Source organism: Puma concolor, chromosome A2, assembly GCF_028749965.1.
Source record: "Puma concolor isolate L17-30 chromosome A2, mPumCon1.1.hap2, whole genome shotgun sequence".
Classification (NCBI taxonomy): Eukaryota; Metazoa; Chordata; class Mammalia; order Carnivora; family Felidae; genus Puma; species Puma concolor.
In genome coordinates, this window is record NC_141668.1 from 109,195,091 (window position 1) to 109,221,379 (window position 26,289).

Sequence of the window (26,289 nt, forward strand, 5' to 3'; positions counted from 1 at the left end):
ATGTGGTCTTATATAAAAAACCCTAAAGACAAGGGGCGCCTGGGTGGCTCAGTTGGTTAAGCATCCACTTCAGCTCAGGTCATGATCTCACAGCTTGTGAGTTGAGCCCTGCATTGAGCTCTGTGCTGACAGCTCAGAGCCTGGAGCGGTTTTGGATTCTGTCTCCCTCTCTCTCTGCCCCTCCCCCATTCTCTCTCTCTCTCTCTCTTTCAAAAGTAAATCAACTTTAAAATTTAAAAAAAAAATAAAAAATTTTTTAAAAAAAATGTAAAGACTTCACAAAAATACCTGTTGGAATAAATAAATTTAGCAAAGTTGCAAAGTCACACAACAATCAGTTGTATTTCTATACAAGAACAATGAACAATCTGATAAAGAAATTGAGAAAAATAGTTTCATTTGCAATAGCATCAATAGGAATAAGATATTTAGGAATTAACTTCATTGAGGAAGTGAATGATCTATACACTGAAAATGAGAAAGCATTGGTAAAAGAAATCAAAGGAGATGTAAATATGGAACAGAATCCAGTGTTCATGGACAGGTTGGAATAATATTGTTATCCAAAGTGAGCTACTGATTTAATGCATCCCTATCAAAATCCCAAAGTCATATTTTGTAGAAACAGAAAAATCTATCCTAAAACTCATAGTGGAACCTCAAGAGACCTCAAGTAACCAATGAAACAAAAACAAACTTGGAAAAAGAACAGTTTGAGGACATCACATTTCCTGATTTCAAAACTTACCACAAAAATAGAGTAATCAAGACAGTGGTGCTGACTTAAGATGGACATATAGACTGTGGAATAGAATGAACAGCCCATAAGTAAGCCCTTGCAAATAAGGTGAAATGACTTTTGACAAGGTAGCCAAGGCAGTCTTTTCATGAAATGCTTGGAAAAGTATATATCCACTCTGTGAAATAATGAACAAAGTTGGACCCGTACTAACACAAGAATTAGCTCAAAATGGATCAAAGATGAAACACCTCAAACTATGAAACTCTTGGAAGAAACAAAAGCTTTGTGACATTGGATCTGTCGGTGATTCATTGGCTATGACACCAAAAGCACAGATAGCAAATCAGCAAATTTGACTTCATGAAAAATTTTAAATCTTACGTGTCAAAGGTCATTATCAAGAGAGTAAAAAGGCAAGCTACAGGGGTGCCTGGGTGGCGCAGTCAGTTAAGCGTCCGGCTTCAGCCAGGTCACGATCTCGCGGTCCGTGAGTTCAAGCCCCGCGTCGGGCTCTGGGCTGATGGCTCGGAGCCTGGAGCCTGTTTCCGATTCTGTGTCTCCCTCTCTCTCTGCCCCTCCCCCGTTCATGCTCTGTCTCTCTCTGTCCCAAAAATAAATAAACGTTGAAAAAAAAATTAAAAAAAAAAAAAGGCAAGCTACAGAATGGGAGAAAATATATGCAAACTATGTATCTGATAAAGGATTAATATCCAGATTTTATGACAACTAAATTCAACAAATAATAATTTAAAAAACACCCAGTCTGATTACAAAATGAGCAAAGATTTTGAATAGACATTTCTCCAAGGAAGATGTAGGAATGACCAATAAGCACATGAAAAGATTCTCAGTATCACTGATCATCAGGGAAATACAAATCAAAACCCAGTGAGATACTACATCACACTCATCAAGATGGCTGCCATTGAAACAACAGGAAACCACGTGGAAAATTTGAAGATCGAGGACCTGAATGTCCCCGTGCACTGTTGGTGGGAATATAAAATGGCGCAGCCACTGTGGAAAACAGTATGCTGGTTCCTCACAAAATTAAAAATAGAATCACTGTATGACCTGGCAATTCCACGTCTAGAACTGTACCCCAAAGATTTGAAACAGGATCTGGAAGAGATGTTGCACACCCATATCCATAACATTATTCACAGTGGCCCAAACACAGAAGCACCCCAAGTGTCCATCAATGGATGGTTGGATAAGCAGTGTGTGGTGTGTCCACAGAGCGGAATATCACTCAGCCTTTAAAAAGGAACTTCTGGCACCTGCTACTACATGGACAAATCTTGAGGATGTGATGTTGCGTGAAATAAGCCAATCACAAGAAAGACAAATACTGTGTGATTCCCTTCATGTGAGGTGCATGCAGTGGCCAAAATCGGACAGATGGAAAGCAGAACAGCGGTCGCCAGGGGCTGGAGGAGTTGGGGTTTGGCAGGGACAGGAGTTCATATTCACAGGATGGACGACGTCAGTGGCTGCACAATGGAGCGCACATACGTAATACACTGAACTGTGTGCTTATAGATGGGTAAGACAGGAATGTTTGTGTTATGTGTCTTTTGTTTTTAAGTTTTTAAAAAATGTTTATTTTTGAGAGAGAAACACGGAGCATGAGCAGGGGAGGGGCAGAGAGAGAGGGAGACACAGAATCTGAAGCAGGCTTCAGGCTCTGAGCTGTCAGCACAGGGCCCGACTCGGGGCTCGAACTCAGGAACTGAGAGATCATGACCTGAGCCGAAGTCGGACGCTCAACCGACTGAGTCCCCCAGGCGCCCCCAGGCTATTTGTCTTTTGCCATGCAGAATAGCATCTGTGCAAAGAGCTGTGGCTGTCGGGGGTTTGAAGGGCGAGTAACAGGTGGAGCATGGGGTTTTTGGGCAGAGAGACTATTCTGTATGATAGGATAGTGGTCCCATTTCACTGCGTATCTGTAACATCCCCCAGAGTATTGAGACAAGAGACAACTCTAACGTAAGCCACGGACTTGAGTTGATAACATGTCGCTATGGGGTAATCAATTGCGGCGGATGTGCCCCACAAATGTAAGAGTAATGGGCTGTGGGGAAGTGATGGGTCTACAGGAGCTCCTGTACTTTCTGCTCACTTTTTTTATTTGCAAACATGAGACTGCTCAAAGAAAATGACACCTATGTAAAAAGAAAAGACCTTCACGTGGGCCAGAATCAGGTCCCAGGGCCACCGCCAGCTACAGAGGAACCTGGGAGAACAGAGGACACAGTCCTTAGCAAATAGTGGCAGGGTTTGGACAATGGGGAAGATGAAGGCTGCCCCGAGGTGACCGGACCCCTGGTCTTCCCCTGCAGGCTGGCCACCATGTGGCTGGTCAGTGCATGGCACACACCCAGCCAGGTGCCATGGCCCCAGCCAAAGGCTGGCTGAGCGTCACGGCCTCACCCCTGGACCTTGCAGCAAGCCAGCAGTGCAGGACCGGGACAGACTGCCAGGCATCCACCAGACCCGACCCCGTGGGGCTTCCCTGCAGGCAGCTGGCACCTCCCACCCCTGTTGCCCCATTCACTCCTATCCAGCCTCAGCAGGCACACCCCTCTCCCTGGAAACAAAGGAGAGCGGGAAATGAGGTGTCCTCTTACTGACTCTGTTTGTCCAGTCTGACAACATGCAATAGACGGTGAAGGTGAGGCTGCTGACTGGGTTGCTGGCATCTGTGGGAAGCATTTCAGTCCTGGGGGTTCAGTCATCTGAGCCCTAAACCGCATACTATGAAGCAAGAGTGTGGTAATCACTCGACGTGTTCTAGATTAGTGCACGGGAAGAGCTCCTGGGCCGTGCACTTAGCACGCACCTGCTACGCTGGCGCACTAGCCTCATCTCTAGGGTCTCGGTTTACATCAATGTGGAGTCAAGGAAAATAGAGTTGGGCATGAAGACATTAACCCAAAACTAATGGGATGCCCAGCCTCCGGCTCCTGGAGACTGGATCTGTCACTCTGTAGGACACAAGCCAGAGGGAATGCGCTGATCAGAGGGAAGGAGGCGTGGGGGATGTGTGCTCAAAGAAGAAAGAGTGGCAGTCAAGAGCGAACACACACTCACAACTCAGATCTGGGTGGCAGTGTGACTTCAGAGATGCCGAGGGGATTGTGGAGAGCAAGTTCATCTGCTCAGAGCCCAGGTCTGCTTTCATCCTGGGTGTGTTTCAGGGAAGACCCCAGACCACGCATCTGGGCTCCGCCTCTTTGGGCCTACCCCCTCCCTGCCCCCTGCCTCTGTGGGCCTCCCCCCCCACCCCACTGCCTCTGCGAGCCTCCTTCATTTCTGCATGGCTCTTCCGTCTCTGGGGGCCTCCATCTGCCAGCCTCTGCTGGGACACAACTAGGACTAAGGGGGCAGTGGCCCCACACACCAGAGAAGCCTGGGGCTAAAGCTGTCACAGGTCCCCAACCGGCCACTGGAGGAGATGCGGTATGTGCCCCACAGTCTCCAGGAGTCCCTGGCAAGCCCCGGGGTGCCCATGTGGCTTCCTGCCCTTTCCCCGTCCCTGCTGGTGCCATGTGGGGTCGCCTCTCAGTAAACTATTTGCAGGGAAATCCCTGTCTCAGGTGGGCTTCTTGGGGAGGGTACGCAGGAGCAGGGACAGAGACCCCAAGTGGGGCTGGGGTCTCAGCATCTGGCACCAGGTGTACAGGGGGCTGGGCCCACAGGGAACTGGATGGCGGCCGGCAGCCAGCACAGCCCCGGGCTGTGCTGGATTCTTCCCCAACCTGTGGCTGACTCAGGGCCTGGGGAGGGGCCTGAGCCCCCTCAGCTTGTCTGGCTTGTCGGCTTGCATGGCTCCTCTGAGTCAGGCCAGGGTCCATGAAATACGTTTCCTTCCTGCTGTGCGGAGGCGGGCGGGCGACAGGAGTCGCTCCCCACAGGCTCCCTTATCAGCTCAGCCTTGGCATAGGGGCCAAGGTCTGGCCCATCTGGTGATAGGGAGAGCCCGGGGGAGGGAGAGAAGGTGTCTGCTGCACACCTGGGGCTCCCGCTGACACTCTGCCCCTGTAGGGACAGTAGAGAGGGGGACGAGATGGGAGAGCCGGGCAGGCAGAGGAGGGCTGTGGCTGTCACATCTGGGACCTCTAGGACTGTCAGACCCCTCGGGAGATGGTCTGCCCCCTCCACCCAGAGGGGGCTTTGTCACTGGTCACTCCACCCATAACAGTCCCCTCTGTTATCAGGCTGTTAATATTAATTAACTGTTGCTAAGCTTGACAGTGCAAAGGTGTGTCCCAGCCGGAGCTGGCTGGCTCCCAGGAGGGGGCTGAGAGAGAGGGGCTCTGGGCTGGGTGAGGGGGGGCAGGCTGTGGCGAGCAGGGGTTCTGGGGGCCAGTCCTTGCTTTGGGAAGCGGATGAAGGGGAGACCCCAGCACCTCCCCTGGAGGCTCGTGGAGAGGGTGGGACTCAGGTGGGAGGGCAGAAGGTGGATCATTAACCAGCTGGGAGCTGTGGGGCTCAGCCCCATTGGTCCCCGACCAGTCAGGTCAGGCCCTCCCCAACGGGGACGCTGCCTTGCTGAGCACCCCCGGGTTAAGTGTATGTGTTGCCTGGACCGGCACTGTGTGTCCCCAGGAGCCAGCCCTCAGCTGTCCCCGTGGCCTGGCCCCTCTCCCCTAGACGCCTTCCCAGAGCCAGGATGGCAGAGGCCGGACTGAGGGGCTGGCTGCTATGGGCCCTGCTCCTGCACTCGGTGAGTCCCGGTGCCAGTGGTCACCCCTCCACTGCTGCCCGCAGAACTGTCGGGCAGGGGGCTGCTTGGCCACAGTGAGAAGGGCCTGACTCTGAGGGGCTGGTCTGTGGATAGATGAGGGACCCCAGGCGCCCCAAAAGAGGAGTGTGGGCGGGGGTCCTGGGTGGCCCATAGCTCAGGGTCATAGGGTGAGGTGGACACGAGTGCTGGGGATAGGGGGTGCCTGTGTGCCTCCCATCCCTGGTGCCTGCGGATGTCCTGGCCTCAGGTGGCCAGTGGAGGGACGAAGGAGGGTCCCATCGTGGGATGCCTTTGGGGTGGGCTGGGGGTGCATGGGAATCACCCAATGAGGGTTGAACGCTAGGTGGGGAGGAGTTCCTGGGCTGTGGCACGTCTGGCGGGGGGCGGCTGAAGGTTGTCAGCCCCAAGCAGGTGAGGGAAGGTCTGCACAGAATCTCCCAGAGGGGCCCTGGGCCCCCAGATGCAGCCTGCAGCCCCCCAACCTGTCGTGGCTGCCGTTTCTCAGCAGGACTAGGTGGCAGCCTCCAAGGGTGTCCCCGCCCTGCTCCGCCGTTCTCCCCACCTGTTTCCTCACCCTCCGGCATGACCTTGCTAAATGCAGGTCTGCCGGCCACCTCCCTCTTCTCAGTAACCCCATCACCTGGGACACAGGCCTGGCTTGTCCAGTCATCACGCCCTGAAAACTGCGGGAGCGCCCGTCCCTCCCCAGGTCCCCGGGCTGTGCACCCCATGCCCGCCCCTGCCCCGAGGCCATCCGCTGCGAGTGGCGCTGGGCCCCATGGTGATGGCATCCCGCCGTAGGCCCAGGCCGAGCTGTACACACCCATCCACCGGTCTGGCTACTGCGCCTTCTACGATGAGTGTGGCAAGAACCCAGAGCTGTCCGGAGGCCTGGCTCCCCTGGCCAACGTGTCCTGCCTGTCCAACACACCCGCCCGCCTCCTGGCCGGCGAGCACCTGGCCCTCCTGCGGCGCATCTGCCCCCGCCTGTACGCTGGCCCCGACACCACCTACGCTTGCTGCTCTGCCAAGCAGCTGGTGTCCCTGGAGGCGAGCCTGGCGGTCACCAAGGCGCTCCTCGCACGCTGCCCCGCCTGCACCGACAACTTCGTGAGCCTGCACTGCCACAACACCTGCAGCCCCAACCAGAGCCTGTTTGTCAACGTGACACGCGTGGCCCGGCGCGGGGACGGCCGGCCGCCGGCTGTAGTGGCCTACGAGGCCTTCTACCAGAGCAGCTTCGCCAGGCGGACCTACGACTCATGCAGCCGGGTGCGTGTCCCTGCAGCAGCCACGCTAGCTGTGGGCACCATGTGTGGCGTTTATGGCTCCGCCCTCTGCAACGCTCAGCGCTGGCTCAACTTCCAGGGGGACACAGGAAATGGCCTGGCCCCCCTGGACATCACCTTCTACCTCTTGGAGCCTGGTCAGACGCCGGGGAGTGGGGTGCAGCTTCTGAACGGGGAGGTGGCACCGTGCAACGAGTCCCAGGCGGACGGCACAGCCGCCTGCTCCTGCCAAGACTGCGCCGCCTCGTGCCCCGCCATCGCCCAGCCCCAGGCCCTGGACGCCACCTTCTACATGGGCCGGATGGCAGGCGGGCTGGCCCTCGTCATCACCCTCTGTTCGGCCTTTGCTGTACTTACCGCCTTCCTGGTGGGGCCCCGCCTGGCCTCCCACTGGGGCAAGGGCAAGATGCGGGACCCCACGGTGGGCACCAGCCTCTCTGACAAACTGAGCCTGTCCACGCATAGCCTCCTCAGCCGGTGCTTCCAGGGCTGGGGCACATGGGTGGCCTCGTGGCCGCTGAGCATCCTGCTGGTGTCCATTGCTGTGGTGGTGGCCTTTTCAGGAGGCCTGGCCTTCATGGAGCTGACCACGGACCCCGTGGAGCTGTGGTCGGCCCCCAGCAGCCAGGCCCGGAGAGAGAAGGAGTTTCATGACCAGCATTTCGGCCCCTTCTTGCGGACCAACCAGGTGATCCTGACGGCACCCACACGGCCTGGCTCCAGCTACAACTCCCTGCTGCTGGGGCCCAAGAACTTCAGTGGGGTTCTGGCCCCCGACGTCCTGCTGGAGGTGCTGGAGCTGCAGGAGACGCTGCGACACCTGCAGGTGTGGTCACCCGAGGAGCAGCGCAATGTGTCGCTGCAGGACGTGTGCTTCGCGCCCCTCAACCCACACAACACCAGCCTCTCCGACTGTTGCGTCAACAGCCTCTTGCAGTATTTCCAGAACAATCGCACGCGCCTGCTGCTCACGGCCAACCAGACGCTGACTGGGCAGACCTCTCAAGTGGACTGGAGGGACCACTTTCTCTACTGCGCTAAGTGAGTCCTCGCCGGCTGGCCCTGGGGAGGGAGGGGGACTGCCAGGTGCAGCGGGGCTTGGCCCGGCCCCTGGGGTCCTATGTGGCCCCGCGTCTCTGTCTCAGGGGCTGCAACACACCCTTCCTCTCCACACTCCTCCCTGCCACCCCCGCCGTGGCTCCCACTGGCTGGCGTGGGTTTGCGCGTGGCCATCATGGCCTCCCTGGTTCTGACCCCGCTCAGACAGAGCAGTTGCCTCCTTGCTGTTCTTTCTTTGAGTGTGATGGAGCAATGTGATGTGTGTGTGTCCATGCAGGCCCCCAGCACCGCAGGGTCACCCAGCAGGGGCTGGGTGCCCCTGTGCAGGGTGCAGCCACACACCGTGGTAATCTTGGGGTCTGGTCCCCAGCTGCCTCCACTCTGCTGTGCTGCAAATGAGACAGTAGTGAGACTGCTGGGCCTTGGGGTTGAGAGTGAAGGCTCACCCGGGCGGGCAGTGGCCGAGGCTCCCTGAGATTATAGTGTGCAGAGGTCCACAATGCCTGGTCTGGGCCTGCTGACACTGTCACAAGAGACCGAATACCCCGGTTTGCTCTGGCCCAGGTAGAGGCTATGTCTACTGACATCCACCACATGATGAGACGACAGTAACAAGCCCCATTACATGTCAACATGAATAGCATACTTTTATACAAAATAACTATTTTCCAAACAAGAAGAGTCAGTGATAAGAGTGACATTGTTTTACATCTTTACAGATCCCTTTGTTGTCTTGTTTAATGGGGGATAGCTGGCTTCTGGCTTCTGCATGTGGCCTGCTGGCTGGGGCCGTAGTGAGAATCTCTGACGTCACGCCCATGTGGCCGGACGAGGGGGGAGCATCGTGAGAGCCTCCCCACGTACTTGGCGGTTTTCTTTGATATACACCCAAACTCAGCATGTGGTTTTTCCTAAATGTTAGTTGCGATATGGACTCTGAAGGCACATCAGCAGACTGTCTCTATCCCTTATACCCGATGGCAAATGAAGGGGAAAAGGCGGAAAGCACCTTATATTATTATGAGATTGGTTTTGACCTTGCAGACCCTCGAAAGGGTGTCTAAGACTCCCGGGCCCTGACACCGCACTGAGAACCACTGCATTAGGTGAGGGACCCAGGGTTCCACCCCTCGGGCTGCTTCCCAGAACTGGTGTCTTGGTCCTGGCTGGCGCTCAGAACTGGCGAGTCAGGGAAGGAGCTCTGTCCCCAGGTCCAGTCCTTGTGTTGGCATTATTTTGATTTTGGATGTTCACAACATCTCTGGGGTGGTCTGATTATCTCCATTCCAGAGACAGGAAAACTGAGGGCCAGGGGTGTGGTGAGTGGCTCAAGGTCACATAGCAACCGGCATGCCCAGGATAGCTGGTGACCCACGTGCTCACTCACAAAGACCACTTTGTCAGGGTACCCGACACGCACTTGCAGGAAGGCTCAGTAGAGACATGTCCAAGGGGTCTGGGCTAGTAATTTGTGCACAGAAAGGAAGATCTGGTCTCAGGGCCTGGGGGTTCCAGGCTGGCGGGGGGACAGGCTGAACACTGCGAGGCTGTCTTGTAGGAGTGGAGCTTGTGCCAGATTCCCAGGGCTAAGTCCTGGTGACCCCCGGCAGTCCACGTGTGTGACGCTCATGGACCTGCCTTGTCTGGGATGTGGTCTCGAGCCTGCAGAGTCAGCAGGTGTGAAGGGAGAGCTCACACAGCCCTGGTCACAGAACTCTGCTCCACTCTGGGTCGGGCTGAGGGAAATTTTTTGGGGAAAAGTGGTTCTGACCATGGGTCAGGGGACAGTGCTGGCAGTCTGGGGCTGGCAATGGGCACGGGGCCAGGAAAGGTCCTTCCTTCTCCCCCCAGTGCCCCTCTCACCTTCAAGGACGGCACAGCCCTAGCCCTGAGCTGCATGGCTGACTACGGGGGCCCTGTCTTCCCTTTTCTTGCTGTGGGGGGCTACAGAGGTAAGCCGGGTGGCTTTGGGGAAGGCCAGTAAGGAGGCAATATGGGGCAGGGACGGTGGGTGGGAGGGTGGGAATACTGATGGGCTCTCACTGCCTGGGGTGGCCAGGCTTGTGGGGGGCTGGCTGGGGCCAAAGGACTGCTATCTTTTTCATCTTCTCCCGGCCTGCTCAGGCCCTCTGGTTCTGTGCCTGACTTCACAGGCTTGCCCTTGGCTAAAAGAGGGAAGTGGGGTGGAGGGGTAAGACAATGACTTGGATATGGACGGTTGGGGAGGGACGAAGGGGTGCTGCTAGAGGCGGGGGGGGGGGGAGCAGGGGTGAGGCTGGAGGGGGAAGGGGAGCAGGGGTGAGGCTGGAGTGGGGGAATGGAGCTGGAGTGAGCAGAGGTGAGGCCAGAGGGAGGAGGTGAGCAGGGGTGAGGCTGGAGTGGGGAGGGGAGCAGGGGTGAGGAAGGAGGGTGGCTGAACATTTCTTATCCCAGGGAAAGACTACTCTGAGGCAGAGGCCCTGATCATGACCTTCTCCCTTAACAACTACGCCCCTCGGGACTCCCGGCTGGCACAGGCAAAGCTCTGGGAGGGGGCCTTCTTGGAGACGATGAGAGCTTTCCAGCAGCGGACAGCCGGCAGGTTCCAGGTCACATTCATGGCGGAGGTAGGCTTCAGGCTCCCTGCCTCTGGAGGGGCGGGCGACCCAGGTGGCTTTGGTGGGTCACTGTGTCCCCCTCCTGGACCCCTCCCCACCCCGGGCGACCCTGGGCCTGCAGCTGCCCACGAGGAAGACAGGACCCAGCGGCCTGGCTGGGCTTACGGAGCCTTCAGGTCAGCGGGGCCGGGGGGTGTGCATCCACAGCGCTCCCTGGAGGACGAGATCAATCGCACCACGGCCCAGGACCTGCCGGTCTTCGGGGTCAGCTACATTGTGATCTTCCTGTACATCTCCCTGGCCCTGGGCAGCTACTCCAGCTGGCGCCGGGTGGCGGTAAGGATCTGGAGGGGCCCAGTGGGGTGGGCTTGCCTGTCGGGGCATCCAGAACCTTCCACAGAGCAACCTGTAGACATCCCCGCAGTGGCTCCCCAAGGAGTGATACTTCTGCTCAAAAGGCCTCATGATCGATTCCCATCCTCCTGGGGCAGGACCTGTGCTGGGGGATGTGGGAACGCAGAGACCCCCAGCACGCCTGCCCCAGGCCTGCCACCCTTCTCCAGCTCGGGGTGGGAGGCACCTGGGGCAGCTGAGGAGACTGAACCCCGCTCCATTGCAGGTGGATGCCAAGGCCACGCTGGGCCTGGGCGGGGTGGCCGTGGTGCTGGGAGCAGTCACGGCAGCCATGGGCTTCTTCTCGTACCTGGGCGTCCCCTCCTCCCTGGTGATCCTGCAGGTGGTGCCTTTCCTGGTGCTGGCCGTGGGTGCTGACAACATCTTTATCCTAGTGCTCGAGTACCAGGTGAGAGGGCGGGGCTCTCTTCTTCTCGCAGACCCAGCCCTGTACGGGTTTGGGCCTCTGGCGCACTCCTCTTCTGCACCAGCATTCGTGTCCACAGTCTGTGCAAAACGGAGCATCCTGTATCTTGCACACACGTGCGTTCCTACCACGTGTGCCTCCTTGCCCTGTGCTGAACGTCATGAGGCACTACTTGGCCTTCTCTGTAGCAGTCCACGGACATGCAATCCCCGTGGACTTAGCCTCTCCCACTGGTGCACTTTTAGGGACCCAGGGATGTATTGGAAGGAGTGTGCCGTGCATGGCCTGGAACACGCCAAGCACATCTCCCGGCCAGACCCTGAGAAGCAGGGTGTTCGCAGGGTCTGCTCCTCACTGGGGCAGGGCCTTCCTGCCAGGGCTGTGCCCTCCCTGCTGGCCCTGGATGCTGTCCCTGGTGTCCCCACACAGAGGCTGCCGCGGAGGCCTGGAGAGCGGCGAGAGGACCACATCGGCCGCGCACTGGGCAGGGTGGCCCCCAGCATGCTGCTCTGCAGCCTGTCTGAGGCCATCTGCTTCTTTCTCGGTGAGGCTGGGCAGCCCCTCCCCACCGGGGTGGTGCGTGTGGGCGGCCCCTTCCCTCCACTGTGGCAGCAGATGCCGCACCCTGAGATTTACCCCTGCACCCCCAGGGGCCCTGACCCCCATGCCAGCGGTGAGGACCTTCGCCCTGACCTCCGGCTTGGCTGTCATCCTGGACTTTCTGCTGCAGGTGTCAGCCTTCGTGGCCCTGCTGTCCCTGGACAGTAGGCGGCAGGAGGTAGGGCTGGGGCAGGACCCGGGACCTGCCCGGCAGAGCCGGCTCACAGAGCGGGGCTGGGTGCAGGGACGGCATGTGGGGTTGTGCGGGCCACGCAGTCCCTAGGACCCCACGGAGAAGCAAGTTTGGTTTGATAACTTAGGGGAATAGGATCAAATCTGCAAGGTACAAAGGGCCAAGAAAAGCTAGAAGTGAGATGTTGAGAGGGACAGTGCAAAGTGTGGCGGTGTTTCATCACCGTGGAAAGTAAAAGTTGAGAACACAGCACGCTGGCATGTCCCCCCACCCTGCGCCCCTGCAGGCCTCCAGGATGGATGTGTGCTGCTGTGCTGGCGCTCGGGAGCTGCCCCCCCCGGGCCAAAGCGAGGGGCTCCTGCTGCGATTCTTCCGCAAGGTCTATGTCCCACTCCTGCTGCACCGGGTCACACGTGTGGTTGTGGTGAGTGGAGTGGGAGGGTCTGCCTGCCCGCAGGGACCTCGAGCTCGCCCGTGTGCGGGGTGGTTGGGACGCCATCGGCCCAGCTCCAGAGTGCCCCCCCTGCCCCCCCGCCCCCCCACAGCTTCTGCTGTTCACGGGCCTGTTTGGAGCCGGGCTGTACCTCATGTGCCAGGCCAGTGTGGGGCTGGATCAGGAGCTGGCCCTTCCCAAGGTGAGCTGTGCCCTGTGACCTCCGCTCGGTGGCCCAGGGTTCAGGGGGGACAGGGCACACCCCCGGGGGCCAGGTGTGGGCGGGGGGACCTGGTGGGCAGTGTGGGGCTGTTCACGACGGGGACCCGGGAGAGCAGCTGAGCCGGTGTGTGGATGCACAGGGGCGGCGCCAGCCCCAAGGCTCCTGGGGGGCAGAAGCAGGCCATGGGGGGCTGGCCTTGTGGGGCGAGCATCCAGGCAGAGTGACTGACGGCTCACCTCATGCCTGCCCTGTGCTGGCACACCACCTCCTCGGGCCCGGGAGACACGGAAGGTCAGAGGCTCTGTGGAAGGTAAGACCTCCATGGCTGGAGGGGCCAGATGGCCTCGTGAGTGGAAGAGAGGCATGCGAAGGATCTGAGGAGGATGGCAACGAGGGTGACTGCACCGACTCCCCCTGCCCTACCCACCCTGGTACCCACCGTGTCCTCTCTGTCTCTGTGGACTGGACCCCTCTCAGGACCCCCCCCCCCTTCAGTGCGTGTCCTTCTGTGTCTGGCTCCTTCCACTCGGCGTCAGGTTCTCTGGTGTCAGAGCGTCCTTTCCTGTCAAGGCTGACGATGCTCACACATTCATGCGCGCGCGCGCACACACACACACTCTGCATTGTCTTTACCCCTGTCTCTGCACAAGGCTTCCTTCCTGTCTCAGCGTTTGTAATGAGGCTGCTGCAGACGCAGGTGCACAGAGATCTCTCTCCAAACCTGCATTCCATTCTTCTGGGTGTGTTCCCAGAGGAGGAACTGCTGGGCCACGTGATAACGCTAACTGTAATTTATTTTTAACTTTATTTATTTATTTTGAGAGAGAGAGAAAGAGCACGAGCAGGGGAGGGGCACAGAGAGAGGGAGACAGAATCCGAAGCAGGCTTCAGGCTCTGAGCTGTCAGCATAGCCTGACGAAGGGCTCGAACCCACCAACTGTGAGATCATGACCCAAGCTGAAGTCAGACACTTAACCGACTGAGCCACCCAGGCACCCCACCCCCCCCTTTTGATAGTACCATCCTGCCCGGTGTGAAGGGGCATCTCACTGAGGTTTTGATTTACATTTCCCAGATAATCAGCGATGCTGAGCATCTTTCCATATGTTTATTGGCTATTTGTGTGTCTTCTTTGGAGAAATGTGTGTTTAAGTCTTTTGCTCATTTTTTATCAGATTGGTTGTTTTTGTTTGTTTGTCTCTTTGCTCAGTTTTGGGAATTCTCTAGATATTCTGAGTATTTTTAATCAGATACATGATTGGCAAATGTCTTTTCCACTTCTGTTGGTTGCCTTTCTACTCTATCAGAAATGTCTTTTGATGAACAGAAGTTTTCAATTCTCACAGCACCTGGCTGGCCCAGTCAGAGTGTGCAACTCTTGATCTCGGGGTTGTGAGTTCAGGCCCTGTGCTGGGAGTAGCGATTACTTAAAAATAAAACCTTTTAAAAAACTTTTTAAAGTTTTCATCAATTCCAATTTGCCTATTTTTCCATTTGTTACCCAGGCTTCTGGGGTCATTCAAGAAATAATCACCAAACCCAGTATCTGGAAGGTTTCCCCTGTGCTTTCCTCTCCGGGAGTTACAAATTCAGCCCTTAAGTGTTGGGTCCGTTGGAGTTAATTTTTGTGCATAGTTATGTATATTTTTGAAGGTCCAACTTCATTCTTTTGTGTGTAGACATCCCGTGTCCCCAGCAGCAAGCGTTGAAGAGACTCCCCTTCCCCACAGAATGGTCTTGGCACCCTTGTCAGAGTCTATGTCGCCATACACGCAAGGGTTTACATCTGGGCTGTCTTCTGTCCCATCGGTCTGTGTGTCTGTCTTTATGCCAGCACCTCACTGCTTAGATTACTGTGCTTTTGTGGTCAGTTTTGAGATCAGGAAATGTGAGTCCTGCAACTTTTATTCTTTTTAAAGATTATTTTGGCTCTTTGGAGTCCCTTATGAATTTTAAGATGAATTTTTCTATTTCTGTAAGAAACGTCATTGGGATCTTGATAGCATCACACTGAAGCTGGAGGCTCCTTGGTGGCCTGGATAATATTCATCCTCCCAGCTCGTGGGCACAGGCATCTCCCCATTTATTTGTGTCTTAATTTCTTTCTGAGATATGGCATGGCTGTCAGCATGCGGGTCTTTCCACCCTCGGTAAAGTTAATCCCTAAGTATTTTATTCGCTTTATGCTCTTATTATTTTTAAAAAAAAAATTTTTTTTTTCAACGTTTATTTATTTTTGGGACAGAGAGAGACAGAGCATGAACAGGGGAGGGGCAGAGAGAGAGGGAGACACAGAATCGGAAACAGGCTCCAGGCTCTGAGCCATCAGCCCAGAGCCCGACGCGGGGCTCGAACTCACAGACCGCGAGATCGTGACCTGGCTGAAGTCGGACGCTTAACCGACTGCACCACCCAGGCGCCCCTCGCTTTATGCTCTTATAACTGCACTTCCCTTGGCTTCCTTTTTGGGTTATTCATTGTTCGTGTATAGAAATGAAACTGATTCTTGCGTGTTGATCTCGTAACTTGCCACTTTGCTGAATTTCTTTACCAGTTTTAAGGGGTTTTTTGGTGGAATGTTAGTTTTATATACATACCATCATGTCATCTATGAACAGAATTTTTCCTGTATTTCTCCTTCTCTCCAGCTCTGGAATTTGTTCCTGGTCTCCGTTTTATGTCTTCTATTTGGTGGTCTTTCCACTTTGTCCATACTTTCTTTTCTTGACTTTGTCCGTATCTTATTTTAGCTCTGTAAGCATTCCCAAGACAGATGTTTTAAAGTTTCTGTCTGATTCTGTCTGTTCTTTCTCAAGATCATCTGTTGATTAGTTTTTGTTCCTAGGTATGGGCCACACTTTGATTGTGTGTCTTGCGATTTTTGTTGTTGTTGAAAAACACACAGTTGAGTTGTATCATATGGTAACTCTGAAGATCAGATTCTCCTCCCTTCTCTAAGGTTTGCTTTTTTTTTTTTTCCCCCAAATGTGACGTTGCTGTGTCTGTGTCCGGGAGATTAGCCTGTGGTATAAAATTAAAGTCTGATGAGCCTGTGCCTTTCCCTGGTAATGTGCGGTGACTTTGGTATTTGCGTTTGAATGTCCTATTCCTTAAATGGCTGGCTCCCCAAAAAAGAAAAAGGGGAAACATAAAGCGGAAAATAAGCCAGTCACTTGCCATTTAAATATCCTGGCAGTCGGGCCAGCTGGAGGCGGGGGAGACCACGGTATAGCCTGACTCTGCACCACCGAGATCAGAAGCTCAGTGACCGGCAATCAGAACGCAAATCCGCCATGTATAGAGTGTGGGGTCCTTATGTCCCACGCTGGACCCCGCAAGCGGTATACAAACTGCCCCTGGGACACCTGCATGTGCTGGGAGCTGAAGGTGTTGACACGAAGCACAGTTCACCATCCAGGCCTTTCCCTGGAAGCTGTGAGCCCTCAACTGCCCCCAGGGCTGCAGACCCCATCAGATGGGTTGTGCAGTTGTGTCTAGGTTGGGGGCGGGGGTGGACTCCTGGCTTCTCGTACTCCGTCTTCTCTTCCAGCGCTCAGAGGTTTTGGGAGAAAGGAACAGGCCATGCAGGTGCCTGACACACCACCTGTCTCCACGTGCACACGCCTGTGGGCTGTGCTGGAAGGGAGATAATAGGAAGGGATCGTGTTACACGTGCATGCATGTTTGTATGCCTGTCAGAGTGTATTCACGTGGGGTGGAGTATGTGGCTCTGTGTGTGTACTGGTGATTAGGATACGATGTGCACACGCACCTCTGTGAGCACGTCTCTATGAGCAGGTGCGCCCATGTGTGTACCTCCTGCACACACTTCTGTGAGTGTATACGGACCTCTGTGAGCATGAGCTGGATCGCGCCCCTGGGTGTGCTGCAGACCTCCGTGAGCACCAGCTGTAGTGCGCCCCTGGGGTGAGTCTGGCCCCAGCCTCACTGGCCGTCCTCTGTTCCAGGACTCCTACCTGCTCGACTATTTCCTCTTTCTGAACCGCTACTTTGAGGTGGGGGCTCCAGTCTACTTCGTCACCACTGGAGGCTACAACTTCTCCAGTGAGGCAGGAATGAATGCCATTTGCTCGAGCGCAGGATGCGACAGCTTCTCCTTAACCCAGAAGATACAGTTCGCCACTGAGTTCCCCAACGAGTGAGTGGCCAGCTGCCCCCTCCTGACTCTCTGAGGAAACCCAGTACCTTGGGGCCACCAGAAGAACTGCCCACCTGGTCCCCCTACCCCAGCCTCCTCTCCATGTGCCCTCAGGTCTTACCTGGCCATCCCTGCCTCTTCCTGGGTGGATGACTTCATTGACTGGCTGACCCCGTCCTCTTGCTGCCGCCTGTATGCCTTTGGTGCCAACAAAGACAAATTCTGCCCCTCGACCGTTAGTGAGTGCAGGGCCTCTGGGGGCTCATGGCCTACCTAACACAGCTTGGGGAAACTGAGGCAAGAGAGGAGCAGACTGGCGAGGCCCACTTGCAGGGTCGATTGGGGTGGGGGTGTGGGCTCAGAGCACACGTGTGGGTGACCACGCCCCACTGTGCAGGCGCCCCCTGAGTGGTGATCTCTGGGCACACCAACACTCGAGGGTGGTGGGTGGTGGAGGGCCAGGTTAGCATGTGGCTCTGGTCCCAGAGCAGCTGCGCTTGTAGGGGAAGTGGGGAGGCCCAAGGGGGTTGTTTCTTTGCCCTGCACATCTCTTCCTCACCTGCCTACAGCTGCCAGCAGTTTCCACAGCCCTGTCCTACAGAGACAAGGGCAGACCCCTCCAGACCACATGTGTCACATGGCTGTTGGGTGGTGGAAGTATGTGGGGACCTTGGTGGGAATGGAGCCAGAGGGGGGGTGACGCCTCTGCCCAGAGCCCCTGCTCTCTTTGCAGACTCCCTGGCCTGCTTGAAGAGCTGTGTGAACTTCACTCTGGGCCCCGTCCGGCCATCAGTGGACCAGTTCCACAAATACCTGCCCTGGTTCCTGGAGGACCCACCCAACATCAAGTGTCCCAAAGGGTAAGCCTGGGGTGGGTGCTGGCGGGGGACGGTCCCCGAGTGTGGCCATGGCCTTGATGAAGCCTTTGCTCTGACTTTCCGGCAGTGGACTGGCAGCGTATAGCACCTCCGTGGATTTGGGACCTGGTAACCAAGTTTTAGGTAAGCGTGACCTCACCTGGTAGGCAAGACCAGAGTCAGCTGCTCACAGGGCAGTGGCGGGGGCGGGGGGGTGGGTCCCTGCAAGCCCCGGGGAAGAGCCTCTCAGCCTCCAGTCTTCTCTCCTCCCTCCTTCGTGGGGGCTTTGGCCTTCCCTGGCCCTGTCCTCAGAGGTCGTGTTACCCAGCTCCACGTTCTCAGACTTTACCCCTGTGTGCCCTGCTTTTTTCTCCCCCACGCCCTGCCCCAAATCCTCAGTCGGTGAGACATTCACAGACTCTCACCAGTTGGTGCCGCACCAAGCCACCCACACCCCTTCCTCACATGCACAAATCACGCCCAGAGGCGGTCACCTGGTTAAGCGAATGGCTATTGCACCTGCCCAGGGGTCACCCACAGCACAGCCCTGTCAGGTGAACTACTTGCAGGGTTTTGTCTCCCTTTCTGGATCTTCCCTCTAGGAAGACGCACATCGAAAAAGTAATTGAATTAATCTGAAACATCCGATGCATGTTTTGAAACCCCGGACAACAGCATCTGGGTTTATCCTGGTGTCTTTAGGCTGCGCCCGTGGCAGTCAGGCCGGGCGGGCCTCCCACAGGGGTGCAACCCCCAAAGGCAGGGCCCCTCGCTCACAAGTTAAGAATTCCATCCTGGTGGCTGCCCAGCCCCATCCCCCAAGTGTCCCTGGGGTTTGAGGGCGCCTGCAGTGACCTTGACCTTCCTTGGCCCCGCGGGGGCGCAGCCTCGAGGTTCATGGCCTACCACAAGCCACTGCGGAACTCACAGGATTACACGGAGGCCCTGCGGGCGGCACGCGCACTGGCGGCCAACATCACTGCCCACCTGCGGCAGGTGCCGGGCACCGACCCGGCCTTCGAGGTCTTCCCCTACACGTGAGGCCCATGGCAGGGGTGGGAGGGTCCCCGGGAGCCTGGAGCCTGAGCCGGAGGCGGGAAGTGGCGAGCCCCCAGCGGTGACAGCGCTCCGCTGCCCCGCCCACAGGATCACCAACGTGTTCTACGAGCAGTACCTGATGGTGGTCCCCGAAGGCCTCTTCATGCTTGCCATGTGCCTGCTGCCCACGTTCGCCGTCTGCTGCCTGCTGCTGGGCATGGACCTGCGCTCCGGCCTCCTCAACCTGTTCTCCATCGTCATGATCCTCGTGGACACCGTGGGCTTCATGGCCCTGTGGGGCATCAGCTACAACGCCGTGTCCCTCATCAACCTGGTCACGGTAATGCGCCACGCCGGACACTCTGCTTCCTTCCAGAGACCCCACGCCCCGGCCCTCGCATGCCTTAACGCCCCTCTCTGCCCCCAGGCGGTGGGCATCTCCGTGGAGTTTGTGTCCCACATCACCCGCGCCTTTGCCATCAGCACCCGGCTCACCCGGCTGGAGAGGGCCAAGGAGGCCACGATCTTCATGGGCAGCGCGGTGAGTGGGCCGGCCACCCCCCTGCAGTTCCCGCCCCCCCCCACCCTGTGCCCCCGTCTCACAGGGCCTGTGACCCCCAGGTGTTCGCGGGCGTGGCCATGACCAACCTGCCGGGCATCCTCGTCCTGGGCCTGGCCAAGGCGCAGCTCATCCAGATCTTCTTCTTCCGCCTCAACCTCCTCATCACCCTGCTGGGCCTGTTGCACGGCCTGGTCTTCCTGCCAGTCGTCCTCAGCTTCGTGGGTGAGTGCCCAGAGGCCTTCCCGCACCTGCTGGCCTGCAGCACAGCAGGGCCCCTCCCCCACCCGCTCCCAGCAGTCCCAACCCAGGGGCCCTCCCCCACCCACTCCCAGCAGTCCCAACCCAGGGGGCCCTCCCCCACCCCCGCACCATCTCCTGCCCAGCACGTGGCCTCCCTGAACTTGGGCCTCTGGGGCTGTTCCTCTGCAGGGCCCGATGTCAATGTGGCTCTAGTGCTGGAGCAGAAGATGGAGGAGGCCGCCAGGGCCAGGGTGGCCTCCTGCCCGACCCACCAGGCCCCGACATCCACAGCCAGCAGCACCTACATCAACCATGGCTTTGAACATCCTGCCAAGAGCATGGGTGGTGCTGTCGGTTCTCTGTCCCGCGGTGGGCAGGAGTTCTGAGGAGGCCAGAGCTCCTGTCCTGGCTCACCAGCCCTGACCCCTGGGGCTGTGCAGCTTCCCTAATGGGGGTCCCTTCACCCGTCCTCCCACTCAGGGCCTAGGAGAGGCAGTGGCCATGGGAGTGCCCAAGGCGGGTGGTTGGTCTCTGGCCACCAGGTGGGACCCAGGAGGACAAGATTAGGATGAAGGAGGCATGTGGCAGCATGGGTGTGGTCTGTTCCTGTCTCTTGAAGTTGACGTATGTCTTCCCGGAGCAGGTTTTTACACTCTAATTCCGTGTCTATATGTGAACAGAGATAGAGTATCATTCCACGTTTAAACGTCTTCCATAAATGACTTGACACATCCCTTCACTAGCTTCCCCCATGCCCCATGCATTTTGCATTTATTCACGTTGGTCCCTGTGGTCCAGTCACTGCGACTGCCCTGGATTATTCCATTGCATGAATGAGCACGATTGCTTTATTTTTAAAGGTTTCATTTCTAATCCCTCCACCCACTGTGGGGCTCGAACTCACAACCCTGAGATCAAGAGTCAGGTGCTCCACCGACTGAGCCGGCCTGGCCCCACGAACACCATGATTCTGTCTGTTCCCTGCTGGTGGGCAGATTGGTCCCAGTTGTTTTCCAGTATAGTGCCAATCACTTCTGTGGAATCTCCAAATCCCCAAATCTCTGAAAACTGCGTTTGCTTTTTTTCTCTTGTACATTTGGGACAATCTCATTGGACCAGATGAGAGGTGTTTATTTACACCTTTACGACTGGGGTCCTTACGCCCTTTGTCTCCTTGATGTGAGCAGTCAGATATTTTGGCACGTTTGTGCCTTTGTGTGCTGTGTGCGGCCCCGGGCCCTGATGGGGGGTAATATCTAAGGCAGTGTAAGCATCAAATTACTTTCCTAAAAACCTTCTAAATTCTGAAATTCATCACACCAAGGGGATCTCAGGTGCAGAAGATGAAACTCTGTGAGGCTGAGCAGGCATTGATGTGTCTGTAGGTGTGGGAGAGCTGCCTGGAGGCAGTGTCGAGGGACTGCAGGGGACCCACAGCTGCCTCTGGAAAGCGCTGCCCTATTCACACCCCACCCACCGGCCTCGGTGAGGGGCCTCCCTCCCCGTACCAACAACACTGTATGTCCACTTGCTCTTTGGGGGAAAGGGTAGCATTGTGGGTGATAATCATTTTTAAATACATTTTTCAAAAGAAACCTTTTTACAATTTTAGAATAGTTTTAGATTTACAGGAAAATTACAAAGATAGTACAGAAAGTTCCTGCATACTTCACGTCCAGTTTACCCTATCAATATATTAGTATGGTACATTTGTCAATATACAATTAATAAACCAGTATTGATAATTACTACTAAAGTCTATACTTTTATTTAGATTTCCTTAGTTTTTATCTAGTGTCCCTTTTTCTGTTCCAGGATCCTGTCCAGGAGAGCATGTGACATTTAGTTGTTACGTCTCCTTAGGCTCTTGGCTGTGACAGTTTGTTAGACTTGTTTTTGATGACCTTGACGGTTTCGAGGAGGACTGGTTGGGCATTTTGTAGAATGTCTATCCCTCTAACGGGATTTGTCTGGTGTTTTTCTCCCGATTAGACCAAGGTTATGGGTTTTTGGCAGGGAGACCTCAGAGGTGCAGCACCCTTCTTGGCACACGTAAGGGGTGCACACTGTCCCCATGACTTCCCACCATTGGCATTGAGTCTCCTCATCTGGCCAAGGTCATGTCTGCCTGGCATCTCTTCCACAGTTATCCTTTGCCCCTGTCCACACTGTCCGTGCTGTGCATCTTGGAGGGAAGTCACTCTGCACAGCCTACACTTAGGGAGTGGGGAGTTACGTCCCACCTTCTGGAGGGTGGAGTATTTACATAAATTTGGAACTCTTCTTAACAGAAAGATTGTCTATTCTCCTGCATCTATTTATTTATTATGACATATACAGTATGGAGTCGTGGATACTCATTTTTGTGCTTTGCGTTCTAATATGGCACTACTTTATTTTCTTGCTCAGATCGCTCCAGCTTGGGCTATCGGGAGCTTTTTTTTTTTTTAAGTTTTATTTATTTATTTGAGAGAGACAAAGACAACGCGGGCAGGGAAGGGGCACGCAGAGAGGGAGAGAGGATCCCAAGCAGGCTCTGTGCTGCCAGTGCAGATCCTGATGCGGCGCTCGAACCCACAAAACTCTGAGATCATGACCGGAGCCAAAACCAAGAATTGGACGCTTTACCAACTGAGCCCCCCAGGCACCCCCCCCAGGGGGCTCCTTCTGTTGGCTCCTGTCCCTTGTCACACCCCCAGCATGGAGGGTTTTCCCATTTTGAGCACTTACCTTGCTTTCTGGCACTACGAGTTGGTCCAGGCTCAGCTTGTATATTTTCTGCCCCGGTCCTAGGATCAGTCATTTCTCCAAGGAGCCCTGGCCGTTCTACTGGAGATGGGATTAGAACCCAGGATCTGGTGTTCCATGTATGCTTTGCTGCTGGGGCATTGTTGCTGTTGGGCTCTCTCAGCTGAGACAACAAGGAAATATACGTGTGTGTGAACCCACACATATATGTACACATTTCTTAAAAAAAGTTTTTTTTAATGTTTATTTTTATTTATTTTTAAAAAAAAATTTTTTTTTTCAACGTTTATTTACCTTTGGGACAGAGAGAGACAGCATGAACCGGGGAGGGGCAGAGAGAGAGGGAGACACAGAATCGGAAGCAGGCTCCAGGCTCTGAGCCATCAGCCCAGAGCCCGACGCGGGGCTCGAACTCCCGGACTGCGAGATCGTGACCTGGCTGAAGTCGGACGCTTAACCGACTGCGCCACCCAGGTGCCCCTTTAATGTTTATTTTTGAGAGAGAGAGTGAGTGAGTGTATGAGCGGGGCAGGGGCAGAGAGAGAGGGAGACACAGAATCCGAAGCAGGCTCCAGGCTCTGAGCTGTCAGCACAGAGCCCGACGCTCGGCTCTAACCCACGAATGGTAAGATCATGCATGACCTGAGCCAAAGTCGGACACTTAAGCGACTGAGCCCCCCAGGCGCCCCTATATGTACACATTTCTAGAAATATTCCTATACGTAGCCATCTATAGCTGTGTTAAGCTAAATTGGAGTTCCTGCTGATGCCTCCAGGGGGAATTCATCACCTCAGGAATACTTCTAGACTTCTCCCTTGCTTCTCTGTAACCTCTCCTGCCAACAGCAAGAAGCCTGGCTTTACCCCCAACTCGATCTGCCTAATTGTTGCCTTCCACTGTATATGCTTAGTGTTTTCAGAGATGACAGCCCACACTGCCATGGCAAACAGCTGTAGAGCGAAGCGGCCCTTTTTCATTCCTTTTGCCCTTTGTCTTAGACTCCATTCATTTCCAAAGTCACTTAGGTCAGCGTGTTTTCCTACCATCCTCCTCACTGCTTCTTACATTTGTAACACAGTTTGATTGTTTTGTCACGTTCTGCATTCCAGTCTGGTGTTACAAAACCATGCATATAAAAGATCCATTCAAAGTGCAGGACATACCATGGGTATGGATATTGTTTCAGATTCCGTATTACCACTGTTGAGAAACTACCACCTGTTCAATTTTGGTTTAAAAAAAAATACTTTTATTTGAAAAGACAATTAAAATATTCCTCTCATCTCCAATTACAATCTGTGTGAGACTGGGTTTCTTCGTATTTTTCAATCAAAACAACATATTGCAATTCAGTGCATGCAAAAGATGTGAGAATCTTGGTGTCTTCAATTAAGCCAGACATTAAAGAGATTTGCAGAAATGTAAAACTATGCTACGCTTCTCGCTACACTTCATTGCTTTGAAGAACATTATTTCCTCACAAAAATGTTAACATGTGGGGGTGCCCGGGTGGCTTAGCCAGTTAAAAGTCCAACTCATTTGATTTTAGCTCAGGTCATGATCTCGTGGTCATGTGATCAAGCCCCCAGTTGGGCTCTGCGCTGAGCATGGAGCCTGCTTAAGATTATCTCTCTCCCTCTCTCCCTTTCCCTCCCCTTCTTGAGCTCTCTCTCTCAAAAATAAACATTAGGAAAATGATAACACACTATGGTAACTATAAGCACAACCCACATCAAAGGTCTTTGGAGTCTTCAATAAATGTTTAATTTTTTAAGTTTATTTTGAGGGGGGGAATCCCAAAAGTTTAAAAGTTTATTTTGAGAGAGAGTCCTCGCTGTCAGTGTGGGCTCTCACAAACCGTGAGATCATGACCTGAGCTGAAATCCAGTGGTATGCTTAACCGACTGAGCCACCCAGGTTCCCCTGGAGTGTAAATGACCCAGAGGTTTCAGGACCATTGCCCTAGGGTGATTTATCTGGTTCTGGTTCTGACTTTATTTACAATTAATTGGAGCCCGTTGACTCTGAAGATAGGTGTTCATTTGCAGACCTTAGTCCAGTTGTCATGGAAATCATTTGTATCCAGTAGAAAAGGTAACCTACGGTTTTATTATTTTGCGGGACACCGGCCAGCTTTGTACCCATCCTAACGATCTTACTCGGTTTCCTCGAAATGTTTATGAATACCCGCTTCCTGCCAATACTCTTGGGACCCGCTTTACCATATTACTGGTTACTCGGTTAACTCGATAGTCCTCTGGCGTATGTTTATCGGGTACCTGAATGAGGATTATAGTGACAGACACTGAAGACACGATGCACGCCGCGCGTGTTCACAGATTCTGCCACACTCGCGTCCACACGTAGCGCTCGCTCGGCCTGCACGTCACTGGGAGCCTGACACACCGCCAGCCCCATCCAGGCCGACCCGCCAGCCTCCCTGCTGGCAAAGGGCGGCACCCCGCCCACCTCGTGACGACACAGGGGATCACATGACGCTGCCCGAACAGAACCTCTTCCGCCCGCTTGCAACATGGCTGCCGGGCGCTCTCGGTCCCGCCGCCCCGGGCCTTCCCGCGCCTAGCAGCCACTTCGGGGCCCAAGACCGCCCCTTGGTGGGGCCGCCCGGGAGAGCCGGCCGGGAGGCGGGGCGGGGCCCTCGGCGGGGACGCTCCGCTGCCGCCCGACCCGGCCCGGCCGCGGGGGGCTGGAGCGAGCGCGGACCGGAAGTCGCGCCGGGCGGCGGAGCCGTTAGCGCAGCGTGCCGGAAGTGGCCGTGGGCCGGCGTCCGGGCCGCGCCCGCAGTGAGCACAGTCCCTCCGGCCGGCGACGCCATGGAGCCCGGAGCGGCCGAGCTGTACGACCAGGCCCTGCTGGGCATCCTGCAGCACGTGGGCAACGTCCAGGACTTCCTGCGAGTGCTCTTCGGCTTCCTTTACCGCAAGACCGACTTCTACCGCCTGCTGCGCCATCCGTCCGACCGAATGGGCTTCCCGCCCGGGGCGGCGCAGGCCCTGGTCCTGCAGGTAACGCGCGGCGGGCGGCTCGGGCCCGGGGCCGGGTGGGGGTGGGGGCGGCGGAGCCCGGCCTCAGTTTCCCTTCGGGCGCCCCCCCCCCCCCCCCACCAGCCTCCCGCGGCCGCGCCTGCGAGTAAGCCGAGGCGCCGTTCGGGTGTCGAGTTACCGTCCCGCGGGAGCGGGCCTGGCTCGGCGTTCGGGGCGCTTGGAGGTGCCAGGACGGCCCGGCAGGGAGGGGGGCCGAGCGGGACGCCCCGGGGGCGCCTGTGCGCCCCACAGGCACGACGCGTGGAGGCGGGAGGGGGGCCGCGGAGTCGGCGGTTCGAGGCCGTGTTCGCCGTCCTCCTCTCACGTGGGGGCGAACTCGCTGAGCGCTGGACGGGCGTCGAAGTCGACCGGGTGCCCAGGAGCGTCCCCGTAGTAAGCAGGTGCTACACCGCAGTTGCCGCAGGCATTGGAGGCGCACAGTCCGAGTGCACGGCTCCGAGTCTCCTGCGACGTCTTCCTTCCTGTCGGGGAGACAGAGCACAGACAGGGACAGAACTGTGTGAGGCCGGTTGTGTGACAAAGCCCATTGCCGGGAAGGGGTCAGAGACGTGGTGTGGAAATCAGGAAAAAGGGCTTGTAGGGGAGGTGGAGTTTTTGACGGGATTGGAAGCAGGTCTTCAGCCAAGCGTTGAGCCTGGGTAGATGGAAATGCTGGTAATACCTCCCCGGGCTTTACAGATTGTGTACAGCCTGAGCGAGTGGTCAGGCCGTTACTTTCTCGGTGGAGTGTCCAGTGGTCAGGCCGTGACTTTCTTGGTGCTCCTGTGGAGAAGCGAAAGCTTAGGGTGTTTGAGTGACTACTGAAGATGAATCGGCGGTGTTGGTACTCTGGGTCGGAACTGAGGCTGTTTCTCGTGCCTTTGGTGGCTGAGTGTCATCTGGGTGATCAGAGGACCGTCAGAGATGGTTTCTG

General features: G+C 55.9%; 2 protein-coding genes and 2 long non-coding RNA genes across 8 annotated transcripts in view; 2 read left to right on the top strand and 2 right to left on the bottom strand.

Moving 5' to 3' along the window:
* Nucleotides 1–1,385: 1,385 nt before the first annotated feature.
* On the top strand, nt 1,386–21,310 carry NPC1L1 (NPC1 like intracellular cholesterol transporter 1). 2 transcript variants are annotated; one of them, XM_086697180.1, is made up of 19 exons: nt 1,386–5,471; nt 6,294–7,822; nt 9,692–9,792; nt 10,274–10,446; nt 10,645–10,773; nt 11,057–11,239; nt 11,687–11,801; nt 11,908–12,035; nt 12,337–12,474; nt 12,596–12,685; nt 16,675–16,865; nt 16,980–17,104; nt 17,599–17,725; nt 17,811–17,866; nt 18,609–18,759; nt 18,869–19,100; nt 19,188–19,301; nt 19,382–19,544; nt 19,752–21,310. In XM_086697180.1, exons 1-19 carry the CDS (start codon nt 5,418–5,420, stop codon nt 19,946–19,948), a joined length of 3,996 nt encoding a protein of 1,331 aa, XP_086553306.1. In that variant the 5' UTR covers nt 1,386–5,417; the 3' UTR covers nt 19,949–21,310. The 2 variants fall into 2 exon arrangements, with proteins under 2 accessions (XP_086553306.1, XP_086553307.1); XM_086697181.1 differs by lacking the exon at nt 12,596–12,685.
* Nucleotides 15,570–19,596, bottom strand: LOC147583392 (uncharacterized). Of its 3 annotated transcripts, XR_015248176.1 has the most exons (6): nt 19,409–19,596; nt 18,897–19,091; nt 18,217–18,320; nt 16,987–17,848; nt 16,684–16,823; nt 15,570–16,342 (listed from the first exon to the last, which is right to left on the bottom strand). It is a non-coding gene; the product is annotated as an uncharacterized LOC147583392 (long non-coding RNA). The 3 variants fall into 3 exon arrangements; XR_015248177.1 differs by having other exon boundaries at nt 16,684–17,848; nt 18,897–19,066; XR_015248178.1 differs by lacking the exon at nt 15,570–16,342 and having other exon boundaries at nt 16,543–16,823; nt 18,897–19,066.
* On the bottom strand, nt 19,864–25,067 carry LOC147583393 (uncharacterized). The gene is made up of 3 exons (XR_015248174.1): nt 24,591–25,067; nt 22,293–22,473; nt 19,864–20,228 (listed from the first exon to the last, which is right to left on the bottom strand). It is a non-coding gene; the product is annotated as an uncharacterized LOC147583393 (long non-coding RNA).
* Nucleotides 24,835–26,289, top strand: part of NUDCD3 (NudC domain containing 3) — a 62,243-nt gene continuing 60,788 nt past the window's right edge. The window contains exon 1 of one of the 2 annotated variants that reach the window (XM_086697183.1): nt 24,835–25,337. In XM_086697183.1, the coding sequence (XP_086553309.1) occupies nt 25,146–25,337 (192 nt within the window). In that variant the 5' untranslated portion in view covers nt 24,835–25,145. The remainder of the gene's footprint in view (nt 25,338–26,289) is intronic. The other variant, XM_086697182.1, reaches the window with a different exon arrangement.

Coding starts and splice junctions, on each gene's coding strand:
- NPC1L1 (XM_086697180.1), top strand. CDS start 5,418: ATGGCAGAGGCCGGACTGAGGGGCTGGCTGCTATGGGCCCTGCTCCTG. Junction 17,867..18,608: donor ACCTGGTAACCAAGTTTTAG/GTAAGCGTGACC, acceptor GCGGGGGCGCAG/CCTCGAGGTTCATGGCCTAC. Junction 19,101..19,187: donor CCCTCATCAACCTGGTCACG/GTAATGCGCCAC, acceptor CTCTGCCCCCAG/GCGGTGGGCATCTCCGTGGA.